At 44.7% G+C, this 14,697-nt stretch overlaps 1 protein-coding gene across 1 annotated transcript in view; it reads right to left on the minus strand.

Moving 5' to 3' along the window:
* The window catches only part of GREB1L (GREB1 like retinoic acid receptor coactivator), a 129,705-nt gene that overhangs the window by 50,452 nt on the left and 64,556 nt on the right, over positions 1–14,697 (minus strand). The window contains exons 14-15 of the mRNA XM_077810384.1: positions 6,639–6,836; positions 637–817 (exon numbers count right to left, since the gene is read on the minus strand). Of these exons, the coding sequence (XP_077666510.1) occupies positions 637–817; positions 6,639–6,836 (379 nt within the window). The remainder of the gene's footprint in view (positions 1–636; positions 818–6,638; positions 6,837–14,697) is intronic.

Below are 14,697 nucleotides of genomic sequence, written 5' to 3' on the forward strand. Positions count from 1 at the left end.
TGCCCCACACTTCTTCTAATACAGATTGACCTGCTGGCTACCTGACCACCCATGCACACTGGACTACTGCTCTGGATTGCCCCCTAAACGTGCCGTGGCCACCGGGCATTACAGTAAGTGGTTTGTTTGTGCAGTGATGTACAGGTAGAAGAATGGAGACCAGTTTCCTCCCTGATGATCTCATTCGGTAGGGGGGGAAAAAAACCTCGCCCTTTCCTTTGTTCTAGAGTACTGGTTTGTGGCTACAGGTGGGATCGGGGGAAGGAAGATTATCATTTTCTCTTCTACTCTGCTCAGTTACAGATGGGAAAGAAATGGGACTGGGAAAGACATGAGAAGTTGGAATAGAATGGCTATGCAGAGGAAAGGGAGAAGGATGAAAGAGGGAACCCTAGGAGCATTCTTGCTAGGGATTGAAAAGTCTAAAGTTGACCTCATCTTAAATCTTAAAATGAATCTGAATTATAGTTTTAAGAAATATCTAGGACGGACAAAGATGATGACTTCTGTTATGAATTTTTAAATGCCTGGGGCACAAGGAGACATCAGGCTGAGATCATAATTTTGATTTATTAAAAATCCTGAGTAATAATATATAGTAGAATAAATTTTGCCTTGTTATGGTGAAGCACTTACCTTGTTAAATCAATGTGGGCATTGTCGTGAACCAGCACAAACAAGGTGTATGGATTCTGCTTCACCCGTCTCATAAAAACTTCAAACTTAGTTTGGATCTCATTATCTAGCCGTACTACATATTTCTCAGCTCTTTGATAGGCTGTCCCATTCTCTTCTAGGCCCAAGTCAACAAGAACACCTTCCAAAAAGAAAAAAGGAAAATTCCTTTGCCTTTATCTACAAATAAGGCCTTGTCTACACTACAAAGTTTTGTCAAAAAAGTTGCCTTTTGTCGACAGAATAGTGGAGATATGTACACACTACAGTGCTACTTTTGCCAACAAAACTCTCCTGTTTTGCCGACAATATAAAACCACCTTGACGAGAGGCATAGAGCTTTTTGTGGGAAAGTCATATTGACCTACTGGCAGATTTCCCATGGGTTTTGTGAGAAGAGCTACAAACAGGACATGGTGCAATGCTGAGCAAAGATAAAAGAGCTGAGGCAGACGTACCAGAAGGCAAGAGATGCAAACCATTACTCCGGTGCTGCGCCCAAGAGCTGCCACTTTTATCAGGAGCTGGACGCCATCCTCGGTGGTGATCCTACATCCACCACCAAGGACACTTCAGAGAGGCTGGAGGCTGCGGACAGTGGACCTAACCCCGAGGACAAAGTTGTGGATGAGGAGGTGGAGTTGGAGGACATTGTGGAGCCCACGAAAGGGTCATGCAGTCTTGTGGTGAGTCAGGAACTCTTTTCCACTCCGGAGGGGTCTAGCCCACCCCAGCACTACATATCCGGTCAGCACGATGCAGGAGAGGAGACCCCTGGTAAGTGATCTTTTTGAGTTGATGCTGCTTCATTATAGGATGTACAGCTGTCCTTTGTGCTGTATACTGTAGAAGCGGGTAAAGGGACAGCAGCAAGGAGCACTTCAAACATAGGCTGAGAAGGTGCAGAATGACTGTGAATTGTGCGTTTGGCAGATTAAAAAATCTGAATGAAGAAAACATTCCCATTGTCATAGTAGCCTGTTGCATGCTCCAAAATCTTTGTAAGGCTATGAATGAAAAGTTTCCCCGGGGTGGAGCACTGAGGAAGATCGCCTGGTTGCTGATTTTGTGCAGCCAGATACCAGAGCTATTAAAGGGGCATAATAGGGGGCAATTCAAATCAGGGAGGCGTTGAGGCAACATTTTGATAATGAGCTCCAGTAATGCATATTTCTATAAAGCAATCTGCATAAATTTCTTCATAAATTTCTGTTATCTTATTTTGCCTAAAACTTGTGATGATTCCAGAGTGGGATTTGTAGTAAGCGAATTATTAAAATGCACGTATGTTTTACTACCAGCAGCAATCACTACGTGTAGGACACAAATAAAGATTGGTTATCTTTCAGAGAGTTTGTTTTTATTAAACACCAGTTAACAAACATAAAAGAGTTGGAGTAGGGAGATAACAGGATTGGGCAGGGCAGGCTGTCATAGCTGTGCATAAATCCAGCTATCATTTTGGAAGCTGTCCTAAGGGGTGGAGTGAATGGGATACCGAGATTTCCAGGAAGTTACAAGGAATGTGCGGGAGGCGTTTGGGGAGGACATGGGAAACAGTTCTTTATTGGCTGCAAGAGGGGGCAAGCACGCATTTGTTCTGCCTGCAGTGTGACTAGGGACTTCAACATCTCTGTTTGCTCCTCCATCACTTTTATCATCTGCTCCTGAGCCTTCAGAATGTGCTCCACACTGTCCTTTCTGTCCCACCTTTCCATTTGTCTTAACTCCCTGTGTTCTCTTTTTTCTGACTCAGGAGGATTGGATCACCTCTCGGAACATGTCCTCCTTGCTCTGCCTTGGTCGCTTTCTCATCTAGTAGAGGCACTTCTCCGGTTTGTAGGGGGTTCCCCTGAAGGCCACATCTACAGTAACACAAGAAACAATACATAGAAGCATGATTGTTAGTTCACGCACAGCATTGAATCATTATAGTAAAATACACCTCTTAACGTACTAATCACTTTCTCACTGTCCCTTGGCATGCACACATCTCAGTGAACACCCTAAACATGGGGAGTTCGGCCCAGGTGAGGGGTGGGTGTTCAAGATGGGGCAAAGGATATAGGTGATGTTTTCAGAGGATCAGTGAAGGCGACAGGACAATATTGTAAATTCTACCACCATTTTCCACAGACAGCGGTCATTGAAGCCATCTCACTCCTGAGGGTCAGCAAGGATGAAAGGGTGCATCTCCTGCATGCATGCAGCTTCAGACCTGGTCCCTATGCTGCTCGCCTGTGTGCTGCTTTGGTCCCTGCACAAGTTTCTGAGTGCTTCCAGGAAAGTTTTCTAAAGATTTCTCTGGAGGAGTCCCGTGAAATCTCGGTGTGCATCAACACCCTGTTCTGTGCAGCTAAGTAGGGCAGCAGAGGAATGTGAAGCACACTGAAACACAGCTAGTCTTACACATTTCTCTCCCTTCACCCACTTCTACAGTATACAGAGCAAAGGACAGCTGTACATCCTATAACGAAGCAGCATCAACCCAAAAAGATCACTTACCAGGGGTCTCCTCTCCTGCATTATGCTCACCGGAGATGGAGTGCTGGGATGGACTAGACCCCTCCGGAGTGGAAAAGAGTTCCTGACTTGCTACACCACACGACCCTTTCACGGGTTCCACAACATCCTCCAACTCCACCTCCTCATCCACAACTTTGTTCTCGGGGTTAGGTCCACTGTCCGCCGCCTCCAGCCCCTCCGAAGTGTCCCTGGTGGTGCAGGTGGGATCACTGCAAAGGATGGCATCCAGCTCCTGAGAGAAGCAGCAGCTCTTGGGCACAGCACCAGAGCCATGGTTTGCCTCTCTTGCCTTCTGGTATGCCTGCCTCTGCTCCTTTATCTTCGCTCAGCACTGCACCGTGTCCCATTCGTAGCCCTTCTCATAAAACCCAAGTGAAATCTGCCAGTAGGTATCGAAGTTCCTATAACTGGAGCAAAGCTGGGACTGGACAGCCTAGTCTCCCCATATACTCAGCAGATCCAGCTGCTTCACAGTGGTCCAAGAGGGAGAGTGTTTGTTGCATGGAGCCGCCATGGTTAGCTGGGAAGATGCGATGTGAGTGCTCCACGCTGAGCAAACAGGAAGTGGAATTTCAAAAAGTCCCAGGGCTTTAAAGGGGGAAGGGGAAGGGTCGTCCACCTGATGCTTGTTTACCTGGCTGCAGGGCAGTGGAGTCTGAACTGCTGATCAGAGTGGTCAGGATGGGCATTGTGAGACACCTCCTGGAGACCACTTACTGTGACAAAACCAAGCGCGGTGTCTACACTGACACTTTGGCATTACTGGGATAGATTTACTTTCACCGTGGTGGGTGAAAATTATTTCCTCACTTCTAGATTTCCTCCAAGGGGATGGATTTATAAGCAGACTGGAGACTCATAACATTACTAGAAAAAAATAATTTAGATCTATATAAGAATCTTCAATATGGCATTGAGTTGGGTCAGACTCAATGACAATAAGTTTAGTTTCCCTGTACTTGGCTAATACATTCTTCCCACTAGATGGATACCTGAGAAAAAAATACTTTTGAATCCCCTTCAAAAATTCATAAGTTTACATATGCCTCTTCCCAATATTGGGTCAATCTTTTCTATTCCCCTCAAACAAAACTAAAATTACTGCCATATTCCTCCAGCCTACTCCAATGGGAAGGAAGTACAGTAGCAGCTTGCCTGCAATCCCTGTAAGCTGTCTTGGAAATTATTATATTCAACCTGAGCATAAAGAACAGCTGAGAGAGAACCTCTTCTCAGTGCACAGGAGCAGCAAAATAGGAAACATAGTGTTAGACTGTATGAGGAATGGAAGAGAAAATAATAATGCCATTATATAAATCAATGAGGCACCCTCTTTTCAAATAATGTGTTAAGTTGTTGTCACCTTATGTCAAAAATAATATCAAAGCAGAAAGAGAAGGGATTCAGAGATGGACAACCAAATACATTAGATGTATAGGAGGCTTTCTTTATCAGGAGTCACTGAAAAGACTGCGACTGTTTTAGTTTTTATGGGGAAAATAAACGAGAAGACTTGATTTCAGGAACGCATGACACAGTTCCACATGATAGTCTCATAAGCAAACTAGGGAAATGTGGTCTTGATGAAATTCTATAAAGTGGGTGCACAACTAGTTAAAAAAAAAACAGAGTAGTTCTCATGATTCGCTGTCAAACTGGGAGGACATATCCAGAGGGTTCCCACAAGGCTCTGTGCTGGGTCTGGTACTAGTCAATATTTTCATTAACGACCTGGACAATGGAACGGACAGCATGCTTATACATTTTGGAGATGACACCAAGCTGGGGGAGGTTGCTAGAGCACTTTGGAGGACAGGATTAGAATTCAAAATGACCTTGATAAATTGGAGAATTGATCTGAAATCCACAAGATGAAATTCAAAAGACAAATGCAAAGTGTTACGCTTGAAGGAAAAATCAAATGCACTACTACAAAATGGGAAATGGTTAGGCTGTAGCACTGTAGAAAAGGATCTAGACGTTACAATGTATCACAAATTTAATAGGAGGCAACAATATGATGCAGTGGCAAAAAAAGCAAAGTATTCTGGGGTGTATTAACAGCAGTGCTGTATGTAAGACACAGAAGGTAACCTCCCACTTTACTCGGCACCGGTAAGGCCTCAGTTACAGTGTTTTGGGGCACCACACTTTAAGGAAGATATGGACATACTGAAAAGAGTCCAGAGGAGAGCAACAAAAATGAAAAAAGGTTTAGAAAACTTGACCTGTGAGGAAAGGTTAAAAAAATTGGTCATGTTTAGTCCTGAGAAAAGGAGAGGACGACAACAACTTGAAAACAATCTTCGAATATGTCAAGGGCTGTTGTAAACAGGACTATGATCAATTGTTCTCCATGTCCCCTGAAGGTAGGACAAGAAGCAATGGGCTTAATCTGTAGCAAGGGAGATTTAGGTTAGATATTAGGAAAAACTCTAACCATACGGATGGTTAAGTACTGGAATAAGTTACCAAGGGATATTGTGAAATCCCCATCACTGGAGGTTTTTAAGAACAGGTTAGACAAACACCTGTCAGGGATGATCTAGGTATACTTGATCCAGCCTCAGCGTGGGGGGGGGGGGGAACTGGACTAGATGACCCCTCAAGGTCCTTTCCAGTCCTACATATTTCGATGATTCTGTGGTAGGCATATAAAAAAAATGTATAGAGAAGTTGCATTGGAAATCCCTCTTTACCTTTTCATTATATGAGAGCAAGAGCAAGGAAATATCAAATTAATTGAAAGACAACATGTTTAAAATTGATAAAAACTTTTTTTTTTTTAACAGAATGCATAATTATCCCATGGAACTCATTGCAACAAGACAGAGGCCGAGAGCTTAATAAGATTAAAAAATTATTAGCCATTTATATAAATAATCCATAGTTATACTAAATATGACAATTTTTAAAAACGATATAAACCCTCATGCTTCAGAGCATAAGCCAACCACTAACGGATAGGGGGAGGAAGAAACTTCAATAGGCACGTTATTCCATTAATTATCCACTAAGGGGTTTCTTGCACCTTTCTCTGAAACATCGGCTATTGGCAATTGCCAGACACAGGACACTGGACTAGAGAGACCACTATTTGACTTAGTATGGCAATGCCTGTGTTCCTATGAATATACTATTGTGGGGAAAAAATTAAAAGCCATTTGTTCATCCCAGTTCTCTCATTTCAACTGCTAGATGTTATAGCTCAGGTCATAGCTCTTTCAGTCTTTAGGTAAATATGGCAATGCCTATTGCCACCTACACAGTAAATGCAGTTGGCCCAATCTTTAGAACTTACATGTGACACTAAATAACTGAACAAAGCTGGGACCTCCAGAATAATTTTTTTAACAGTTTACTCTAGCACTATATAACAGGGATACATACATACCCAGGTTTGATTTAATACACTGCTTTCCTCCCCATCCCATTACCTGATTGTCGAATCCGTTGAAGGGTTTGCTGCACCAGAACCTCTGAACGAGGGACTATAACGATGAAGTCTACTTTGCTGAAGTGGCCCAGATCCAGGCTTTGATTGCCACTGTCTGCTATAGCACATACCTGGGACAAAAGCTTTCTGGCAACTGTAAGCTGTGGCTGATAAATTTGGAAGGTGGCAATATCCAAATCTAGTAAAAAAAAAAAAAAAAGCATCAAAATTTAAATTATTTTACACTGAACAGCAGCCTTCAAAATACTCTGGTTTACATCAAATAGATATACATCAAACAGAATAAATCCTAGATTTATGGTGAAACTGGTGTACATCACCATCACAGAATCTACTTTTCAGATCAAAATTTGGTTACATACAAGATACTCTCAGCAGGGTAGTGGCCATTTTTTCATTGCATGAAGTGATTTGAAGCTTTACAAGGCTGCAACTCAGTGAAACCTCAGTGCCTAACCTCAATGCCTGAATTGCAACCATTAAGGGAAGCAATGCATGTAGTTCTAACCTTCTCTTGCCACATACAGTTCCTTGAACATGCCAACACATGTGGAGCAACCATACACTGCTGAGACTGCTGTGCTCAGGCCCCATGGAATGACATCTACTGCTCTGCTGTGCCGACATTGAAACAATTCTCATTTACTGGGTGGCAAGCCAATTGGTGAGAACTTACCTGAAAAGTCAAACCATCATAGTTTCTACCTTCTCGGTTGTGTGACCATGACAGCATCAGACTGGCCACTTGTTTATGGAAATGGACTGGAATGAAAGGTTGAGTGAGAGACCAAAGACCCTCAGTCAAGAGGTGGAGCAGAAGTCCTGATTTTAAGGCAGCTTAGTCATGGATGTACATGGAAACCTTACGGAAGGAGTTGTGTCAAAGCTAGCTACGAAAACTTTGGGGCCTGGAATTATATCATTTAGAGAAATGTTTTCTCTAAGCATGTGTCAATGTTCACATCTGCCAAAGAGCAGGTACAGTCCTAAACTTAAAAATAGTTAGTGGGTATATTCTATGCACTTTTATATACACTTCGCTAGTCCTGAATAATTTAAACTCTTAACGTACTACTACCAAATTTTACCTTGTAGTAACATTTTAGTTATGGCTCTGTCTGTTTTCCTATTACAAAAACCAGTGCGGATGGATGGAAAACTTGGCTCAAAGATGTGCCTGGGAGAAAATTATTTAAAAAAACAAAAATAAAACCATTTAAAAAGATAATATATAGTAATAGTTTGTTTATTTTAAGCAATATACAACTAACATCTTTGTATTTTAAGTAACAATTTGAAGATATTTTGGGCCAAATGTTGAGTGCCAATTCTGCCATGCTTATGTTATTGATTTCCATGCAGCTACTTGTGGAGTAAGGCATTACACAACGTACGTAAGTGGGGCAGACTGGCCTCTCAGGTTTTATTCAGTCTTTACTAAATGAATTCTTTGTATCAGTATTCACTGCAGAGGATGTGAGGGAGATTCCCACACCTGAGCCTTTCTTTTTAGGTGACAAATCTCAGAACTGTTCCAGATTGAAGTGTCAGAGGAGGCTTGGGAACAAATTGATAACCTGAATAGTAATAAGTCACCAGGACCAGATGGTGTTCACCCAAGAGTTCAGAAGGAACTCAAATATGAAATTGCAAATTTATTAATTGTGGTATGCAACCTATCACTTAAATAAGTCTGTCTACCAGATGACTGGAGGATAGCTAATGTAATGCTGATTTTTAAAGAAGGCTCCCGAGGCAATACTGGCCAATTATCCTAACTTTAATACCAGGCAAATTAGCTGAAACTATAGTAAAGAAAAGAATTATCAAATACACATGAATATGATGTGTTGGGGAAGGGTCAACATAGCTTATGTAAAGGGAAATCATGCCTCACCAATCTATTAGAATTCTTTGAGGGAGTTAACAAGCAGGTGGATGAGGCTGATCCAGTTGAGTTAAGTCCAAAGCTGACTGCAAAGTGTTAAAAAAGGGATCTCACAAAACTGGGTGTCCGGGCAAGAAAACAGCAGATTAAATTAATGTTGATCAGTGCAAAGTAATGCACATTGGAAAACAATCTCAGCTATACATACAAAACTATGGGGTCTAAATTAGCTGTTACCACTCAAGAAAGATCTTGGAGTCATCATGCATAGTTCTTGAAAAAACCTGTTCTATGTGTGGTGGCAGTCAAAAAAGCAAACACACTATTAGCAACCATTAGGAAAGGGATATATAATAAGACAGAAAAAATCATAATGCCACTATATAAATCCATGGTATGCCCACACCTGGAATACTGCGTGCAGTTCTAGTCACCCCATCTCAAAAAAAAAATATAATAATTGGAAAAGGTACAGAGAAGGGCAACAAAAATTATTAGGGGGTGGTACAGCTTCCTTATGAAGACAGATTAAAAAGACTGGGACTGTTCATCTTGGAAAAGAGCTTACCAGTAAGGGATATGATAGAGATCTATAAAATCATGAATAGTGTAGAGAAAGTGAATTGGGAAGTGTTATTTATTCCTTTACATAACACAAGAACCAGTGGTCACCCAATGAAATTAATAGGCAGCAATCTTAAAAACAAACATAAGGAAGTACTTTTTCACACAACACACAGTCAACCTGTGGAATTTGTAGCAAGGGGATGTTATCCCTAAACTTCTCACTTCCAGAAGCTGGGACTAGACAAGAAGGGATGGATCACTTGATAATTGCACTGTGAAGAGTCTGGTACAGGCTACTGTTGGAAGTCAGGACACTGGGCTAGACAGACCATTCGTCTGACTCAGTATGGCCATTCTTATGTTCCTATATACTCAGGCAAATTCCCACTGCCTTCATTAAGAGTTCTGCCTGAGTAAAGGCTGAGTAAAAACTGAGAAAGGATTTGGCCCTAAATGTACAATTTAAAACCCAAAAATAAACTCTGAACAATTAGAAATAATCAGTTAACTAAATACTGAGATTTTAAAGTGGGAGGGAGGAAGAGGACCCCAGGTCCCACTGTCCACTGTTTATCCTTCTTTTCTCCCTCAGTTGGCGGCCCTTCGGGAGCTCTCTGAGAGCACCTGCCTGCGGGAAGGGGGTTTACTACTCCTCTTCCCTGTCCCTTGCAATAGAGGAGGATCTGGTTGACACAGCTGTCTCCTCCTCAGCTGGACTACCTCTGTTACCAGCAGTCACTGGGTGCGGCAGCCTTCTTCCTGTTCACCGCCCCTTCCTGGGGTAAATTCCCCCCTTTTAAGATCCTCTCCCTCTAGGCTGAACAAGCCTTGCAGGTGCATCTCATTAGTATCGAACTGGCCCAGAGGAGCTTGTTAGTCTCCTCCATACAATGTGAGGGTGTGTCCCTTCACCCATCCCACCCCTCAAGACAGAAAGGCTGTTCAGGGGTGGGTTGTCTCCACTCCTAATCTCCCATGAAAAGAAATCAGTGTTAGTATGGTCCTTTCCCGCCTGGTGTTGTACTTGGAAACTATAAGGTTATAGTGCAAGGTACCACTTCGTTATATAGGGGTTCATATCCCTCATGGTCTGGATCCAGTGTAGGGGTGTGTGATCAATGATCAGGGAAAAGGGTCTACCCAAAAGGTAATAGCTGTGGGCATCTACCATCCATTTGATAGCTAATGCTGCCTTTTCAATAATGGAGTATGACTTTCCCTAGCGGATAGCTTCCTGCTTAGGTATAGAACTGGGTGTTCTTCCCCTTGGAAGTCTTGCGAGAGGACGGTGCAGATGTCAGAAGCATCTGTGCATAATATAAATTCCAAAGAAAAATCATGGCTGAAGAGCATGGGTGCCTGGCAGAGTCATTTTTCAGTTCCCTGAACACTTCCTCATGCTTCTTATCCCAATGGATCTTCTTAGGGTTGCTGTTTTCTATGAGGTTCATTGGCGCAGGGGAGGCAGGGATTGAGGCAAAGCTGCGGATAAACCACCAGTAATATCCTGCCAGGCCAAGAAAACATCCGACTGCCTCTGTCTGGTGGACAGGACATGCTTTGAAGGCCTGCATCTTACTGACCACCAGCTTCACCAAGTTACCTCCTATGTGGCACCCCAAATAGGTTACTTTACTCATAGCCACCTTACATTTTGCTGAGTTGGCCAGAATTTCTGCCTCCTGTAGCGCTTTTAAACTCTGCTCTTAAATGCTGAAAGTGATCTTCCCCGGGAGGGACTGTAGACGACAATATCATCAATGTAGGCCACCGCATACTGATGGTAGGAGCTGGGGATCTTATTCATAAGTCATTGCAAGGTAGCGGCAGCTCCACGGAGGCCAAAAGGCATGGTCTTAAATTGGAAGTGCCCAAAATGGGTGGAGAAAGCAGTTTTCTCTTGCAAGGAAGGGGATAAGGGGATCAACAGTGCTCAGGTGCTTCGCCAGTCCCAGACATTCTACTAACTCGTCCATCCTTGGCATTGGGTAGGTGTTGAATTTTGTGATAGTACTGACCTTCCTGAAGTTGATGCTGAACTGAACCATACTGTCTGATTTGGGAACGAGAACTATGGGGCCCCTCCATTCACTTCTGGATTCTATAATCATCCCCATCTCCAGCATCGCTTGAACTTCCTCTCAGACCATATCTACATCTTTTGTGGCAATGGTCAAGGGTTCTCTCAAACTACCTGGCCTGCGGTAGTCTCTAGGTGATGTTGGACCAATCACATTCTCCATGGACAGTTGGAGAACACTGTTGCAAAGTCCCCGATTAGTTGGAGGAGTTGTTTCCTTTGTGCAGGGGACAGCAATTCACCCCCAGTATTGCTCCTGGAGCTTCATCACTGGGCACCTGGGGCCTCAATTCTGGCTCTGCTACAATAGGAGTTATCAGCAGGGCCTGCTGCGCCCTCCAAGGTTTGAGAAGGTTCACGTGGTAGACCTTGGTTTCCTTCCTCCACTCAGATAGTCTGATCTCAGTCTACAGGCCTTACCTACCTGACCACTTTGAATGGACCCTGCCATCAGGCTATTAATTTGGACTCAGATGTGGGCAGAAGTAGTAGAACATGGTCACCCAGCTGAAAAGTCCGTAGTCATGCCTTCCTATTGTAATTTTGTTCCTAGGTGTGCTAGGCCTTCCTCAAATTCTCCCTGGCGACCCCCCCACCCCGCCTATGTTTCCGAGTTGCACCCTTAACTGCAAGATATATTGGGTCGTACTTAAGGCCCCCATGTCTTCTTCCATCCTTCTCACAGCAAGTCCAAGATGCACCATGGTTGGCAACCATCGAGCAGTTCAAATGGGGAGAACCCCGTAGAGGCTTGTGGGACCTCCCTTATAGCAAACAGGAGTATTGGGAGTAGCCGGTCCCACTGCTTGGGGTTGTCATTGACAAAGCACTTCAACATCCCTTTCAGTGTCTTATTAAGCCACTCTATTAAACCATTGGTCTGTGGTGGTACACTGAGGTCTCCAAGGACTTGACCTTTAGGAAGGAGCATAATTCTTGTATCAGTTGGGAAGTGAATTTAGACCCTTGGTCTGTTAATATTTTGCAGGGAAGCCCTATGTGTGAGCAGAGCTTCGAGAGCCGTGGAGCTATAGCTGTCACTTTTGGGTAGTGGAGAGGAACAGCTTCCAGATACCTGGTTGCATCACAAGTATGTACAGATGCCCTGCTGCAGTTTTTTCTAGAGGTCCGACCATGTCCACCCCTATCCTTTCCAAGAGGGTCTCAATCAAGGGCAGAAGGACTAAGGGTGCCTTAGGGATCCCCCTGCTGCTGATTAGCTGACCTTCTGGGTAGGAGGAACAGCATTCTCTCACCTCATGGTGTGCACTTGGCCAATAGCATTGGGCTAATATGCAAGCCAACGTATTTTCTCATCCCAAGGGTCCTGCACAGGGGATATCATGCTCCAGCTGTACCACGGCCTGGTTGTACTGGCGTGGTACTAGCAGCTGGTTCCTCACCAACCCAGTTTGCTGAATCTTCTCGATTCGATACAAGCACCCCTTCTTGAGTGCAAAGTGTGGGTATCGTTCACCTCCCTGAGACTCTGTCACTTCTCCATTTATGGGGTCCAGTTGCTCACATGCACAGTTTAATATAGAGTTGTTCCTGCGTTTTAACAAAAAATTCCTGTCCCATAGGAGAGCTTCCAGGTCCTGATGGCCTGCCTCTTCCTCCCCTCTGGGGGTCTGAGGCTGTGTTGCTAAGGACATCCCTTCCCCGGGGTTGTCAGCGTCTCTAAGACTTTTTCCAGGCCTGGGCATATTCACATTCCATCAGCATTCACTCCCTCTTAATGTACCTTGTCTGTCCACAAGAATAGAATGTTAATGGGCTGGGTTGCCAGCCTGTTTCCTAGGTTTAGGGAAGCCTGCCTGCAGAGTGCTGGTTGGACCTCCATCTGTGAGCCATGCTTCAGTAGTCTAGGGTACCCCGTGATCCCTCTGGCAGCATTGCACTTGCACTCTGCCTCCTTTTCCCCAGGGCTGCCTTGGGCCTAAGTGGCAGTCTGTCCATCTGGGAGGACACCGTTAGGACTGACTCCCTGTGGTAGACGGCTGTGGGCTCTGGCTCACCTCCCTCCCACGTCCCTTGCCCTGCTGACGTCCAGGTTGATTCTGCCTTTAGTGACCCTTCAGCTTCTACGAAGTCCTTCATTAACCTGACTGCTTTTGATAGCGTCCCTGAGTGACGCTGTAGTACCCACTCCCTGTCCCCCATGGGCAATAATCTTTATAAACTCTTGCGTTACAATGGCCTCAGCTACTTAGGTCCCTGAGTATTCCTCTGGGTGTAGCCACTTCCAGCAGTGTTCTTTCAGCTGTTGTGCTACTATTCAGGATCACGCCCCCTTGGGGTATCTCTTGTCCATAAACCACTGGCAGTGGGTCTCTTCTGAAATATCCAAATAGTCCAAGATGGTGGACTTCACTTGCTTGTTATCTTTCACCCACTCCAAATCCAGATTACAGGAGGTGGACTGTGCCAGACCCATCAAGTAAGGGGCCAGGATTGGAGCAGATCGTTCTAGAGGACACTGGGCTTCCAGTGCCACCCTCTCAAACGTGACTAAAAAGGCTTCAAGGTCGTCTTCCATCCCCATTTTGGTGAGCTTTTCTGGTGCAGGTGAAAGAACCCCTTCAGTGGAAGCGTGACGCTCCCATCTCCCCTTGTGGACATAGGGTTGGTACTATCTGCTGTAACATTTCCTTTGGGAACTCTTGCTGCTGGGTGATCAGTTGCCTCAGCAGGTATTGTTTTGGGTGGCTTTAACCTGCTGCTGGGCGATCCACTGTTGAAGCAACTGCTGTTGTTGGGTACCTTGCTACTGCCTCTCCGCGACCCACTTATACTATGCTCCAGTTCCAATGTGTGTGGAGCAGCTGAGCTCAAACACCTCAAAGCTCCCCCCTTTTTTTTGACCCCTTGTATCAGGCATAGTTTACCCATGTTCTCCCCCCCAGGTCTCACTGTCGTTTGTTCACCCTCTCTTCTCCCCCAGTTGGTGACCCTTGGGGAAGCTGTCTGAGGGCAACTGCCCACGGGCAGGGGATTGGCTCCTCCTCTTCCCTTCCTCTTGCAAGAGGAGGAGGATCTGGCTGGCATGAGGACCAGTCTTTCAAGCAGCCCCTAGAGATACAGGGGTAAGGGCTCAGTCTCTCAGAGTTTATTGCCCCTTTGTGGGGTTTACCTTCTTCCCCTCTTCCTAGGGCATGTTGCTTTGTTGTTAGTGCATCTCATGGCTGTCTCTGTGGTGCATCTCATGACTGTCTTCTCCTCAGCTAAACTATCTCTGTTACCAGCAGTCTCTGGGTGGAGGAGCCTTCTTCCTGTGGTAAGTTTCCCCCCTTTTAAGCTCCTCCCTCTCCAGGCTGAACAACCCTTGCAGGTGCATCTTATTAGCTTGAAACAGGCCCAGAGGAGCTCGCTAGCTTCCTCCATACCAGTGTAAGGGTGTGTCCCTTCAAAAAAGCAAGTTACTGCACACGAACAGTAACCACAAATAAGAATTGGCCCAAAACTTTGTTCATTCTTCAAATAAAACCCAAGCTGAACTTTTAA

Source organism: Eretmochelys imbricata, chromosome 2, assembly GCF_965152235.1.
Source record: "Eretmochelys imbricata isolate rEreImb1 chromosome 2, rEreImb1.hap1, whole genome shotgun sequence".
In the NCBI taxonomy this organism is placed as follows: domain Eukaryota; kingdom Metazoa; phylum Chordata; order Testudines; family Cheloniidae; genus Eretmochelys; species Eretmochelys imbricata.